Source organism: Phoxinus phoxinus, assembly GCF_949152265.1.
Source record: "Phoxinus phoxinus genome assembly, chromosome: 9".
NCBI lineage: Eukaryota > Metazoa > Chordata > Actinopteri > Cypriniformes > Leuciscidae > Phoxinus > Phoxinus phoxinus.
This window is the reverse complement of record NC_136884.1, coordinates 32,272,892-32,287,956: the sequence shown is the minus strand read 5'-3', so window position 1 is coordinate 32,287,956 and position 15,065 is coordinate 32,272,892. Positions and strand designations below refer to the sequence as shown.

General features: G+C 39.1%; 1 protein-coding gene across 1 annotated transcript; it reads left to right on the top strand.

The window, feature by feature from the left end:
• The first annotated feature begins 2,187 nt into the window (after nt 1–2,187).
• On the top strand, nt 2,188–14,432 carry LOC307004699 (guanylate-binding protein 4-like). The gene is made up of 10 exons (XM_079624105.1): nt 2,188–2,277; nt 7,126–7,318; nt 7,405–7,532; nt 7,751–7,860; nt 8,324–8,514; nt 10,400–10,642; nt 10,745–11,025; nt 11,248–11,460; nt 13,144–13,246; nt 13,659–14,432. Exons 2-10 carry the CDS (start codon nt 7,144–7,146, stop codon nt 14,099–14,101), a joined length of 1,887 nt encoding a protein of 628 aa, XP_079480231.1. The 5' UTR covers nt 2,188–2,277; nt 7,126–7,143; the 3' UTR covers nt 14,102–14,432.
• The last annotated feature ends 633 nt before the right edge of the window (nt 14,433–15,065 follow it).

The window sequence follows — 15,065 nt, the reverse complement described above, 5'->3', positions numbered from 1 at the left end:
ATAAAACACTTTCGCATAGGATACACCAGTGTATCCTCGCTCAGGACTCCTCAGCAAGCCTCCTCGACTTCTCGCGGTGCGATTAGAGAATCAAGATCTCCTTCAAGATGGCCGAGCTTGATCAGTTTCCGGGTCATAGGATGGAAGAGCGAGGAGAGAGTAGACGAGGAGGGATATTGAGAAGCTCCCTGAAGGTCTCAGATCCTCACTGAAGTGAGCATGTGAAGCCTTGGCCAGCTGCAGCCAACCTTCTTCCTGGATCAGTGAATGACAGCAGTTGTTTGGGTGAATGTTGCCTAGATCTTCATGTTCTGTAAACATTAGATTAGACTGAACAGAGTAAGGCAACATGATGTAAACATGATTTATAATAGTCAGAGGTAATGTTGTAAAGGTGGAATAATAATATAATATGAGTAGGAGGAGAGGACATTTCTGTAAGTTTCTGTGTGCTGCAAGTGCTTTAATTATATAGTGCTTTATACAATACGGATCGTTTCAAAGCAGCTTCACAGTAATAAAGTAATGCCAATGTTGCAAAAGTTCAGCAATTATGAAAAAAGTTAAGTTCAGCTGTAAAGCAAGTAATCACATTTAATTATACAGCACTGTATACTGTAATTCTGTTTATACTGTAATAAAGTTATGCATGGAATCCAAAGTTATAAATGTTATGTGTATATAATCAGTATACTGTTTTTTTTTTTAGTGACTGTAAAATAAAATGCATAACATATTCTAAAGATGATCTACTTTACAGAGGTGCTGATTCTGCCTGAAACATGTCTCATGGTCAATGAATATCACGATCAATCCTCTACAAACTTTTATAACAAAACTTCCCCCACTGCCTGTAGGAGGAGCACACACTAAAGCCCCTTTCACACAGAGATTCCGAAAAATACACGGATAAAGTGACCCGGGATTTGACCCGGGTTCGTTTGAAAATGGTTCATTCACACTGCCAGTGATTTGCCGGAATCAGAGAGCGCGTTCACACACAACCCGGGTATGTCCCGGATAGACGCGTGACGTTATGATGTGACGTATAAGGTGGCGAACGATCTCAGCTTCGGCGCGGATTGCAAGGAGCTCTCGGGTCTCTGCTTCAGTCCAGTTTGCAGACATCTTTTCGTTCTTTCTTGTATCGATGACGAACACAAACTTTCTTCTAACAGAGTAACAGAGTGGCACGATAACTACCACATTGCGAAGGCTCGTGCATCATCACTACGACACACCCCTTACGGCATTTGTCCTGGCTTTTGTTCACACAGCGCGCGTTCCGGGTCTGAACACGGCAATGTTACTAGGTCCCCAACCCGGCATCGATCCCGGCATTAAACCCGGGTCGTGTTTGCGTTCACACAGAAGGCGTTCCGGCAATTTGCCGGGTTCAAAGTGCTGTGTGAATGGGGCTTAACTAAACTACCTACTTATCAAAGTTTCATGTTTAGTTTAAAGAAACAAACAGTTTATATATTGCTTCTACAAAGTGTTATTAGTTAACGTGTGTGTGGACTGCTCCCCAAAATCACTTACATTAGCTTTAATTTGATATCTTCATGAACAGTCATTTACCCCTCACCTACTTTTGAGCATTAAACGCGTACAAAGGATCTGCGATCATGAGTTGCTTCAGACACGGTTTATTGATCACGGCTCTAACAGATCTTAGCTCAGCATGTCAGACTGTGGCAGCAATCTGCTGTGTCAGAGACTTTAGGATCTAAACCCTTTCCATGTGTTTGTTGAAGACACAAGGTTATGTGTTGTTTATCTTGCAAGGTTTGATATTTGTATCAAGGCTTTATGCAATCATTTTATTGAACACATTTTTAAGGTAGAAAGTTCCTTGACTCTTGCCCTTTGCATTGTCAGTATCAGTATCATTACTGATTAAGTAACAGGCAAACATATTTTCACCAACCTTTTCATGTCTGATACCCAGGAGAAAGACAGACATCGTTGGGAATTTCCAGTGGCTTTCATCAGCGCGGGGGAAAAAACACCACTTATTAACAGGGATGTGGTTGCACATTCTGGGAAGAATCCAAGTTTCTTGAATTTGCTAACATGTTGCAGTTGTTTATTTTGAAAGTGAAACCAAAAGTTAAACTGCACATTGCTATGACCAGGGAAATCCCCTAACTTTCTCTAGACCAATTAGCTTTAAGAGGCCGGACCTGAAGGAGTGTCTAAGATACACAGATATAATGACAGGAAGCTAAACATGTATACTCAGATTGAGCTGCCGAAGTTAAGTAAAGCAAAAGGGTAAGTGACGTTCTTTCATCCATGGGTTATACAACAGATAGGAAATATCATTAGCTAAAAGCTATTATGCATATGGAGAGTCACCATAAGCCATATATAAGTGTGTGTGTGTGTGTGTGTGTGTGTGTGTGTGTGTGTGCGCGCTTCAATACTTCAAATGACTTTGTTCATCAACTAAACCTAGTAAAGTTATAGACCAGAGGAGTTTGAGTTGGGGCTGATATTTTAGCAGGACACAAACAAATCTTACAGCATTTTTGTCTCATTCAGTGTGTCATTTGTGGTGAACGTGTATGTGTGAATTAGGATGTTAGTCAGTATATTATGTAGCTTTTGTCTGTTTCTCTTTCCACGCGCGTGTGTGTTAAAGGAGAACTCCGGTCAATTTTAACATTGAGCTCAATTTTTAGTAAATTTGGAGTGCTGTCAATACAGAGAACAACGACAAAAATCGGTGTTGCCTACACTGTGTTATCCTCTTTTTAAAATTTGCACCCTATTGACTTGAATGGGGCAAGTTTTAAACCTGCTTTTAGCCTCTTAACATCCTTAATGTTTCATTACAAGTGCCCAGCCATGTTGAGTGATTCCTTCAGAGTGAACACGAGTGAATCTGACAGCAGTAGATGTGAAAGACATGAATAAAAATGATGTTATATCAGCCAGCGCACAGACCTGTATTTACTTCCTGTTTTCGGTCGAAGTCCAAAGTAGTCGATTGTTGAGTTCACGCGCGTGATCTAAGTAACTAAACCTATGCGCTTCAACTCGACAATCGACTACTTTGGGCTTCGACCAAAAACAGGAACTAAATACAGGTATGTGCGCTGGCTGATATAACATCATTTTTATGGCGAATGGCGCGAATTGAACGTCTTGCGCGTTACGTGCGAATGATTTTATGTAGTGCTTTTTGTGCATTCACGCGTTTGACGCGAATTCGCGTCTGCCGCCCTAACACAGTCTCACCCCAAAACATCACATACTGACGTGACGGGTCTTGACCATACGGCAACATACGACGAAAAGGGTACCCTTTAACGTCCATGTGTGACGATTCGGGTATGGTTGGGTTTAGGTATGCGTTAGGGTACCGCTAGGAGGCGCTGCTGGTGCGCTTATGTCTGTGTCTCATATTGACGTTATAGGGGTACCCTTTTCGTCGTATGTTGATGTATGGTCAAGACCCGTCAGTATATGACGTTTTGGGGTGAGACCGGGCTGGCCGCCCAAGTTGAAAAATCTGAACTTCTGCGTCAATTCACGCCGCGTTAAACAATCGGAGCCTGCTTGCTGCTGTCACGTGGTGAAGTGACGTGATAAACGGGGGCAGGCCCGCTTTTCAGATTACAATACATAAAACTACAATATTTATAATTTAATAGGATATAGGGCCTACATTTGGACACATCGAGAGATTTATCTTTAAAAGTATTTTGCCTTTGCCTGGTCATCAGGCTCACTCTCCATATGAAAGACAGAACATTTAACACCTCCTGAACCCCCAACCCCCCGCAGGCGATCTGAGTTTGAGACCGACTCAAAACAAAGAGAAGTTGCAATTCACACTTAATTCTAGACATTAGCATTAGGCTAGTAAAGTGTTGATAATGAAAGAATTTAATTATTTAGGCTACATATATTTCTGTCATAAAAGTTTATTACTAAACATTTAATTATTTCAATAATTGAAGAAATAAAACGCTACCTGAGTTTGGGCCAGCTTTTTCAAGCAAAACTAAATACAATCTTCAAACGCATGTTAATTTGTTGTCATGAATACAATGTTCAACTCAATGTTAAATTCCACGGGGATCTTTGGATCCTTACAACCAGGGTGCGCGATTTGTGAATTAGCTATTATTATTTTTTTATATATAAATCTCGAACCACAGTGCTTGCTGCTGCTAAACTAAATAACATTTATATAATAATTATGAACTTAAATGAAACAATATCGCAACATTTCGACAAATAAATTATCTGATCTATTTTTACAATTTAATTCAGGGCGATTTAGCCTAGACTACATTTAATTATAGCGAGATTTTCACCCTTGTCCATTCCTCATTGGGAAGCACTCACATAATAGCTAGACATGTCTGAGTAGATCCTCTGCACCTCTCGGTTTCATACGGATTACCTAATCAGATAACATTTATTAAATATTTTGACATTTAAAGGCTTTAGACATAGCCGATTTCTTATCGTGACTGAGCGGAGGAAAGTGGCTTTCGGTTCATTTTTGTGACGCGCAGTTCCTGGAGACAGAGACGACAGATAAACTTTTGAATAAAAGTTTGAATATGAATAAAAGTTTACAGTTTTGAACGATGTAGGCTAATCTACTCTGATCTGTATGACTAAAAAAACTACGGAGTAGCCTAAAGGGCCTAAGTTATTATAGCTGTCTGTTATGAGAAAAATAAATCCAAATGAACGCGCAGCCGCGTCTGCCGAACACTAATTCAACATGCCAGAATAAAACCCGACTTTAGAACAATAGATAGCGCCACTCGGTGTGGTGTGCCAAAATACTTAATTATAAACTTCAATATTTCATTAAAAATAATCTCAAAAAGCTTTGTGACATTTTGAAAGCCGTGCATGCATTAAGGGAACCATGAACGTAACTGAAACTGGTTCTGATTTTATTGTTTGTCGTTTAAACATGCCTTGCATATCTTTGTTTTATATATTTTAAATGGTCTATTGGTGAAGTAATTTATAGCATTGATTACTGTGGAGGGAGGGGGGATTAAAATAATTCAGCAGAAGCAGGGATGTTTAGACCAGAAGGAAATCCCCGTCCCCCCTGGCAAATCGCACCTTGCTTAAAACCATGTTTTACAAACTCTTTATAGGAACCAAAACAAAAAAAGGCAATCCTGTATAAAAAAAAATGTTTTGTTTGTTTGATTGTCTGCATTAATAACAGGCTATGACATGCATTAATAGTCTAATATAAAATGTACAATAGTCTATGTTTGTTCGGGATTCGAACCCGTGTCATCCAAATTACCGATACGTAAGTTCTACCATTCGGCCATGAATGTACTCATTTAGAAATGCCCGGTTTATCCAATCTGTTCCAAGCGCTCATCATTCGTCTTATTCCTCAATAGAGTAGTAAACAAATAATCAGCTTCTTTGCACCTAATTTATTTTTGTTCGTTATTTTTGTTATTATTATTATTTTATCACGCTGCTCCCAACGGGCAATAGGCTTATGTCGCCCACCGACGTCTAGGCTACAATATGAAATAAAGGCTATATTGTTCTCGTCTCTATTTTTAAATTATGATTCTATTTTTCTGTCCTAAACAATGTTCTACAGTAGCCTATTTCATCTGTTAATTGACATTAACCCCGCTTACATTTCAAAATACGGCAATAGCTGCTGTTTTGCACAATGTCCCTCTGCGCCACCTGGCGGTCATTTCACGAATGACTTTGAAATGCGACTGGATTATTTTTACCGCGGTAGTTTTGCCGCGGTGCCTGTCGCGGCGGTAATAGGCATTCTGGTTGAGTACCATCTGTATATGTATTTATATATATGTATTAGGGATGGGCATTTTTGTCATTTTCTCATTTAGATCATCAACAGGTCTCAAAAACGAGTACTCGAGTAATCAGGGGGGCGGGGCTTGTGCGGGGGGCGTGGCGTGTCCGTCATGAAAATGTTACATGTAAGACTGTTACGAAAATTAATGTTGACAAATAAAAATATGACATTAAACATGAAAACCTGAACGTATGACTAGAAAAAATAACACTATGATGCATCAATGTTTTCGAAAAAGAAATATCTAAAAGGAATAGCTGCTTGAGGTAAAGCTGAAGAGTAAATGATCTCTTTTAAACTGAAGCACGTTCTACGACAACCTATGAGATTAAGAGTCAGATATCCTAGATACATAACATAAATGTAACATTACAACTTGCATGAACAAAAGGACGCGAATGCGCATGTCAACTAGTTTTTTACAGTCAGTGGTTTGATAGGGAAATTTTGGATGCGCTATTCCCTTAACAGCGCGCTGATACACGAGCAACTAAAGCACAGAGAATTTACTAGATTCTACATTCTATCACAATCCTGTTTCTTGCTAGCTGGTTATTAAACTAAATTAAACACGTCTTGTATTTGTGATTAATCAGATATAGACAACATAAAAGTAATCTTGCAACTTACATCTGCACAAAAGGACGCGAATGCGCACATGAACTTGACCGTGCTAGTCTGTTGTATAACGTGAGCGAGCTTCCTTTAATAGCGCTGAAAAACTAAAGCTCAAAGAATTTACAAAATTCTATTACAATCGTGTTCTCAGTATAATGTTATGTACTATAGATTGGCGCTGCCAATTATCTTGCACTAATTCTTGGCATCACTGCAGTGCGCATTTTCAAATCCAGTTTCACTTTATTTCGCCGGTCTGGAAGGCGTGCTCTCTAACGGTAACCAATCAGACCTCAGGAACCGGCCCAAATGCCGCAATAACCAATCAGAAAAAATAAGAATATATATTTTTAAAGTCAGGCCGATCATTGTTTTCATACATGTATGTGTGTATGTGCGTATGTATGTATGTATGTATGTATGTATGTATGTACATGCGTGCGTATGTATGTATGCATGTATATGGATGTGTATGTGTGTATGGGGATATAGTTTCATATTTTTTATATTTTAATCTTTTTACTCTTTGCTGCTATCTGGAGAGGATTGCTCCAACAGAATTTAGTTGTATCACATACAATGACAATAAATATCTATCTATCTATCTATCTAGTACACTGCAGTAGCTAGAAGGATTTTAAACGTGTGTATCTGTTGGACAGCTGTATTCTCCAGTGATCATGGATACACCCGTCTGCTTGATTGACACTGGGTCAGAAGGGAAGCTGTGTGTGCAGGAGTCGGCACTACAGATCCTGCAGCAGATCCAGGAGCCAGTGGTGGTGGTGGCCGTGGTGGGTCTCTACCGCACCGGGAAGTCCTACCTGATGAATCGCCTCGCAGGGAAACAAACAGGTTAGAACCATAAAGTGCTGAGAGCATCCAAAAGCTCAAGAGAAACATTGTGCAGTTACATGCATACGAGTCTTTGTTTTTATCAGGGTTTGCTTTGGGCAGCACCATCGAGTCCAAGACGAAGGGCATCTGGATGTGGTGTGTGTCTCACCCCACTAAAGCAGGAACCACTCTGGTGCTGCTGGACACGGAGGGACTCGGAGACGTGGACAAGGTAACATAAAAAGTACTGAAAAATGTGGAACAAAACATGATTTTTTTCATAATAAGTCAGGACACTAAAAATAGAGCTGAAATACGGTAGTGTCCCCTCGTCTGGTCACCCTACTTAAAAGACTAATTTGCACTGATTTAACACTGTTAAATAAAGCAGCTTTCTTTGAGATTAATCTCCAGTTTTTCTAACTCCATGATTGTCTTTCTCTTTCTCAGGGAGACTCAAAGCATGACACCAACATCTTCTGTCTGGCTGTGTTACTGAGCAGCACTCTGGTCTACAACAGTCGAGGGACGATTGACAATAGGGCTGTAGAGGAGCTGCAGTATCCTTCTGACAGTCTAGATAACTATTATGTCATTTAGCTGATGTTTTTACAAATGAGTGTTTTACAAATGAGAACAAATACAGCACAACCTAGTAGTGAAAACAAGGAGACGTCCCTTTTTGTAAGGTGCTAAACATACATTGTATTGCCATGTGTAAGTACAGTCTATGAGGAAGTGCATTGGGTTTATTTTGCATGGGGTTCATTTATGTGTTTATTTGAGAAAGGCACAAAAGGAGGGAAGGGGGCTTATTCTCATCGACTTACTTATAGCTACACCTACTTATCTACATCTAACTGCTTCCTTCATAGCTAGGCTATGCATACATCGGTGCTAAATACTTTAATATCTGTGTTGAGAATTTGCTTAGTACTTAATTGAATGACAAACTTGTTTTGTTAGACTATGAATTTTGTTGTTTGACAGTCTCTTTGTGTTCATACCTAAACAAACTGTCAGATTTGTTACTGAACTAACAGAGTGTATCAAGGTCAAATCATCAGACGAGGATACCGACGATTCAAGCGAGTTTGTGAAGTTCTTCCCTAGTTTCATCTGGGCTGTGAGAGACTTTACCCTTGAGCGAAAGATCGATGGCAAAGACGCAACAGAGAATGAATATCTAGAGTTTGCTCTGAAGCTCAAACATGGTAATTTAACCTGTTAGCCTTCAGCGCCACTTTTGAAAAATCCCCAGAAATAGCATACCCAACCTAAAAAAGATTCAATTAATTGACCCTTTGTCCTAAAAGCTCAAGTACGGTCTCATTTGAAAGCTGACACCTGGCACTTTATTGGAAATGTAGAATGAATTATTGTCATAATGAAAAAAAAATTATGAATAGCTTCAAAGTTGTGTAAGTTATTAGAAATTTATTTTTATGAAACATCTTCATGAAAATTAAATTGAAGTTGGCCCGTCAGCACTCTAGAAATGCACTCCAGCTAAAGACACATGTCTGACCATGTTATATTTAAAATTTGAAGGTGATAAGTCTAAAACTCTGTATTTTGTTAAATGTTTTTCAAGATCATCTCAAATGACTTTATTTTGAATTGACTCTAAAATGCAAACTTGTGTTTATTGTCATCTATTAGCATCTATTCAGTCTATTGTCTCTATTGTTTTGTGGTGCAAACGAGCCCCATTCAGTGTCAGTCTCTCCTGCACACATTTACACCTTTCCAGCCGGCTTATGGCCATAAATATTCTTTTCCTTTGTCTCCATTATAATCGCTAACGACTGGCTAATCACGGTGTTTCACCCCCTAATTTCTTTCATAATCTTCACTTCACATTTGAAACTGTATCAAATGCCTTTCTTAAATAAAGAAATATTTCAGTAAGCATTCCGATTTAGAAAAAAAATCATAAAAAATAACAGCTAGATGGCAGGTGCAACTAGAGAGCTAGCTAGCATGTTAGCTTAGCACACCATCAATACACGACAATTTATGAGATTAAAACCCTTTTTGTGCTCCAAACTTACTTTATAGTGCAAGTCGAGTGTTTTAAATAATCTTCTATGAGCTTATTTGGCTTCAGAAAAGAAAATCAGACAGAAAATATATGATTTGATATTATTCTGCACTATTGTAAAGTCTATACCGATTAGCATTACATTATACATATAATCTATTATTATAAAAATACCTGACATGGCTCGAAGAACACAGGTAAATCAAATATCATTGCAATCATGTTTATTGTCTTCAAAACATCTTTATCTGCATGTTATAGCGATCTCTGAAAGCTAACGTTAGCTGTGTATGTCAGTGACGTCCTGGAAGGTCACAGGTTATTTCTTCTTCGTGAGCTTTCATATTTGGAAAAAACTGTGCAAATGGCGCCCTCAGCCTGCTGTATGGATTGAAAACACAGTACATCAGAGTATCCAGCGCTCTTTATGTATACATCGACGCATTTGGATATAAATTCAATAAATATTATTCCTGTCTATAGAAATATGATGTAAACCTATGATAATATATCAATATTTCTCCAAATCTGCACATTTTTGAGCCAAAAGCCCTGAGGAACGTTGTTTTGTCACGCGTTCTCAAGACAACAGCACCGGAGTTTTTTTCTGAATGGAGCAGCTGACGCTCATAATTCATATTAAAGGTATCGACTCATTTTTTCATTACATAAATCCTGACACAAATTAAGACATAACTGTCACTATAAGTTTCTCAGAATACAATAGTGGTCAAATACTGAAACGTGAGACTTATATATTTTTAATGATGTATAGTTTGTCAAGGTAATAACATTAAATCTGATAGTAACTTTGAACTATTTAAAAAAAAAAACGCTTCAGAGCGTCCTCGCTCTGGTGAAGGTTAACAGGTTAATAATAGTACAAAAAATATTATTTTAAGAGCCCTGACAATCACTATCATAATTTGTGTGTTTGTGACTAGTTTTTGTCAACAGATCTTTTGTATTACTCTTTTAAAATGCATAATTTATTGGATAATACTTATGGTTTAATAATACTTGAATTGAGAGGAGCATGTGCTTATTTGTTTTAGGCACATCAAAAAAAGTGATGGAGTTCAACTTGCCCAGGGAGTGCATCCAAAAATTCTTCCCTTCCAGGACGTGCTTCACTTTCCCGTTTCCAACCGCCCCAGAGAATGTGTCTCGTTTGGAGAGCTTGGATCCTGCTGATCTTTCCTCTGAGTTCCTAGATGTCACAGATCGTTTCTGCAAGTTTGTCTTTCATGAGAGCCATGTGAAGAAGCTGAAGGATGGAATCACAGTCAATGGCAGAGGTGACTCAAAATAAAATCTGAAGAGTTTGTACTTACAGATGACTGTCTGTTGTGCAATACCTTTCCCGTATCATGTTGTTTGACTTCTTTTCTTTTCTGAAGTTCTGAGTCATTTGGTGAAAATGTACGTGGACACCATCTCCAGTGGGGCTGTGCCGTGTCTGGAGAATGCTGTGATCGCCATGGCAATGATTGAGAATGAGTCTGCAGTGAAGGAGGGGCTTCAGGTTTACCAGAGTGGAATGGAGAAGCTGAAGGACTCCTTCCCTGTGGAAATTAAGGATGTGTCCTCAGAACACCAACATCTAAGCAGCATGGCGACACAAACCTTCATGAAGCGTTCCTTCAGGGACACTGACGGAAAGTACCTGAAATCTCTAGAGGTAGACAGAATCTCTTCACAGATTTCCATTTTCTGTTCATTTAGAATGATGCTGTTAACTGTTGACTCAGTAACACTGGGCAACCACCTGCAAAAATTGTATCTCTCTTCTGGCCCTCTGCTGGTTTTGAATACAAACCCAATAATCAGTGTGATTATTTCACTGTCCTCTCCTGGGGTTCAATGGTATGAAGAGACCTCTGGTGCATGTTGTGTTTTTTAGGAACACATTAATAAACTCTTTGATGGATACCTGTGCCAAAACGAGCAAGCTTCAAAGAGACGATGTGAGGATCTCTTGTCATTGCTCTCGGAACCAATGAAAGAAAAACTCAAGCAGGGTTTCTATGCCAAACCTGGTGGCTATGATCTCTTCTGCAAGGATCTGGAGGACATTGTGAAGAATTATAACAACCAGGCCAATAAAGAAGTCAAGGTCTTGCCCATATTACACTTATTACACCTCGTCATTGCACATACTACACATTACAGAAATATGATCATTTTCATAATTAGGGGCCAAGCACTGAAGGTGCGGGCACCTATTGTATCTGTTCCCGTTCTTATTCTTCTTTTTCTTTTTCTTTTTTTTCTTTTTCTTCCGACTGGGCGTCTATGGCAGCCTATAGAACCGTTTGCGGGAAACTTATACAAATTGGCACAGTGATAGAGGACAGCCTGAACTATCACCATAGCAAATTTGGAGTCTCCAACTCATTCCCTCTAGCGCCACCAGCTGTCCAAAGTTTCACTCATGTTTATGCTAATAACTTTTGAACCACAAGGGCTAGAAACAAAATTCTTTTTTCCTCTGATTCCTGAGCTCATGACGATTCGACTGCACCATATGACGTCATTTTCCGTCATAATAGTTTTCCCGCCATTTTGAATTTTCCGAAAAACCTACTTTTTCGAACTCCTCCTAGGCCGTTGCTCCGAATTTCACGAAAAATGAACCAGATCATCTCCAGACCTTGTCGACCAAAAGTTATGGAATTCAAGTTGATTCGAATTACCGTTCTCGAATACCGCGCAAATAAATTTTACGTAGCGCTTGCGAAAACAGACGTAAGGCCGTATCTCCACAACGCTTTATCGGATTCAGACCAAATTTGGTACATGTCATCACAAGCATGACCTGAGGCTACATGCTGCGTTTCGGCACAGCGCCACCTACTGGTCCGGAGATATGAAGAATTTATGTTTTTGCTTATAACTTCTGAACGGTTTGTCCAAAAATCACAAAAGTGGTCTCGTTAGATTCAGGGCGTCGTGCTGAGTTGACTGATATCCAATTTTCCCATATCGGCCATTTTGGCTGTCGGCCATTTTGAATTATGTGCTAAAATGCTGTATTTTATGAACGCATGAACGTATCGTTACGAAACTCAGTATGGGTCATCAGTACAACGCCCTAAAAGTACTCAAAAATTTATGAGACAGCGCCACCTTTTGGTCAAAAGTTATAATGAAATTTCCAAAAATGCTAATCACTTTTGAATAAATTTGCCTATAGTAATGACACTGATCTCAATAGATTCCTTGGGTTATGCTGAAAACATAGATACCAATTTTGCCATAGTCAATCAAAGTTCCTGTCCGCCATCTTTATTTTCTTTTAAAACCTACTTTTTCGAACTCCTCCTAGACCGAACGTCCGATTTTCACCAAAATCGGATCGTGTCATCTCCAGACTGTGCCGAGTAAAAGTTATGGATTTCGTGTCGATAGACAAAACCGTTTTCGTATACCGCAGTGGCAAAGTTGAGGCATGATGCCAAAATGACTATTCAGGCTTTATATCTGCAATGCCTTGACATATTGACACCAAACTTTGTATGTGTCATTGTCACTTCACTCTGACCACATCACATCAGTTTCGTAACTGCGCCACCTATTGGTCGAAAGTGATAATCATATTTTTAGTTATTGTATGTGATTTTTCAACCATTTTGCCAAAATTCATCTTCAAATGTCTTTAATTGCTCCTTGCTGCAGTGGGTCTCACACTCCCAGCCACTTTGGCATGTCTTGTCGTCTTGCTTGCGCTTGGCCCCGGTGATTGCTGCTTGCAGCTATATTTATCCATTGTTTTTCTATATGTGTCTGTATGTAATAGGCTGAAGAGGTCCTGGAGGAGTTTCTGAAGCAGAAGTCTGTGGAATCAAAAGCAATTCTGCAGGCTGACAAAAAACTGACCGAGAAGGAAAAAATTATTAAGGGTGAGAGTCTTAAGCCTTTAAATCCCAATTTCCCTGTTTGTAAGCTCATACCAGACTCCTTTGAAAGAGGTGCTCAATGGTTTTGGTACTTGTGAGAGTGCTGCGGGACACTGAAGGACACAGAGACAAGATGAAGTAACAGCCTCTTATTTTGGTACAAGCAGTTTCAGGGGTCCAAGAATCCACCCTGCAATAACAACTGCAGCCCATGTATTTGAAAACTTAGATGAAAATAATATCTTTGGAAGTTGAAAGTGGAAGGAAGTGTTCCTCTTAAAAGGTGTATTAGTATGTGAATCATATATAAAATCAATATTTTATGTCTTACACAAGAATAGACTCTTAATCACATAGTTTGAGTCTCTATAATACATCTGTTTCCCTTTTTTTCTTTTTGTCAATGAATGACCAGAGGAAACAGAGAAAGCAGCCCTCCTGAAGCAGGAAATCAAAGCTAAAGAGGAGAAGCAGCGAAAACTTGAAGAGAAGATGGAAGCAGAGAGACGGAGTAACGAAGAGAGGATGATACAGATGAAGGTGAAGATGGATGAGGAGATCAGACTCCAGAGAGAGGAGGCTGAGCGTGCCATGGACAGCAAACTGAGGGAGCAGGCTGATCTGTTGGAGAAGGGCTTTAAGGAGAAGGCAGACAGAATGAGCCAGGAGATGGAAGAGTTCAAAAGACAAAATGCTGAGGTTGAGAGTAATAGAGCTAGAGAGTTTGCAGAGATGTTAGAAAACTCCAACAAGAGACATGAGGAGTCTATGGCTATGATGATGCAGCAAAGCAAAGAACAGATGGAGGCCATCCAGCGGATGAATGCACGCTCTCCAGGCGGATGTTGTATCTTGTGAAATGCTTATATTCTGTGATCACTCATCAGAATTTACTTATCAGAGGCATATCATTGCACAGTGAAATCACAGTATATATAGAGGTATAATCTAACAATAAAACAATACAATTGTTCTCATTCTATCTTCGCACAAAACTTCAGTGAGAGATTAGGAAAATTACATTTAATTTTAGTATTTTTTGTGTCCAGTGTAAATGATCCATGATCTATCATAATTATGTTTATTTGACATTGCTAAGTAATTATAAACAGTGACAAATTATGTTAATTAGCGATTTAACTGTTTATCTGGCATTCCAAATAAGCATAAAATAAACAGATGTATTTGTAAAAAAAAAACAGTGTGTGTGTGTATATGTGGCAGAGGAGTGGTTAAAAATCTGAGTACTACTATCTATTAATATTCAGATAAGTAACTTAGACAAATCATGAGGTAATTAGATTAGTCCATTTTTCTTTAATGAAATTGTGCCATATGTATGCCCCACTAAACTATACAAATATTTACATTACAATATGCTATGTAAGGTTTTGCTAGTGCCAAACTCTATAATCCCTTCAGGCTCAAGATAATTAAAGTGAATGTTAATGAGAGGGATTAAAAGTAAAAAAAAAAAACTAGAATTGTATATGACTGCATTGGTGGGTGTAAATAAGGCCCTGTTTACACCTGGTATTAAAGGAACACGCCGACTTTTTGGGATTTTAGCTTATTCACCGTATCCCCCAGAGTTAGATAAGTCCATACATACCCTTTTGATCTCTGTGCGTGCCGTAACTCTGTCTGTCGCACCCACCCATCAGAACGTACACGGACTGGTGGTGTAAATGTGGAACATGCCAACCTAAGCCGACAGAAACCAGTGCCTTTGTTGTAGTGAATGGGACCGGGTATTGCCAACGATGGCAAGGCTTGATGACAATGAAAATCTTTGCGTCAATTCCACAGAGGATTTCTCTGC

Bases quoted from the DNA above. Each gene is read 5' to 3' on its own strand.
- LOC307004699 (XM_079624105.1), top strand. From the start codon at position 7,144: ATGGATACACCCGTCTGCTTGATTGACACTGGGTCAGAAGGGAAGCTG. The intron at 7,533-7,750 runs GTAACATAAAAA...TCTCTTTCTCAG, and splicing joins GACTCGGAGACGTGGACAAG to GGAGACTCAAAGCATGACAC. The intron at 11,026-11,247 runs GTAGACAGAATC...TGTGTTTTTTAG, and splicing joins AGTACCTGAAATCTCTAGAG to GAACACATTAATAAACTCTT.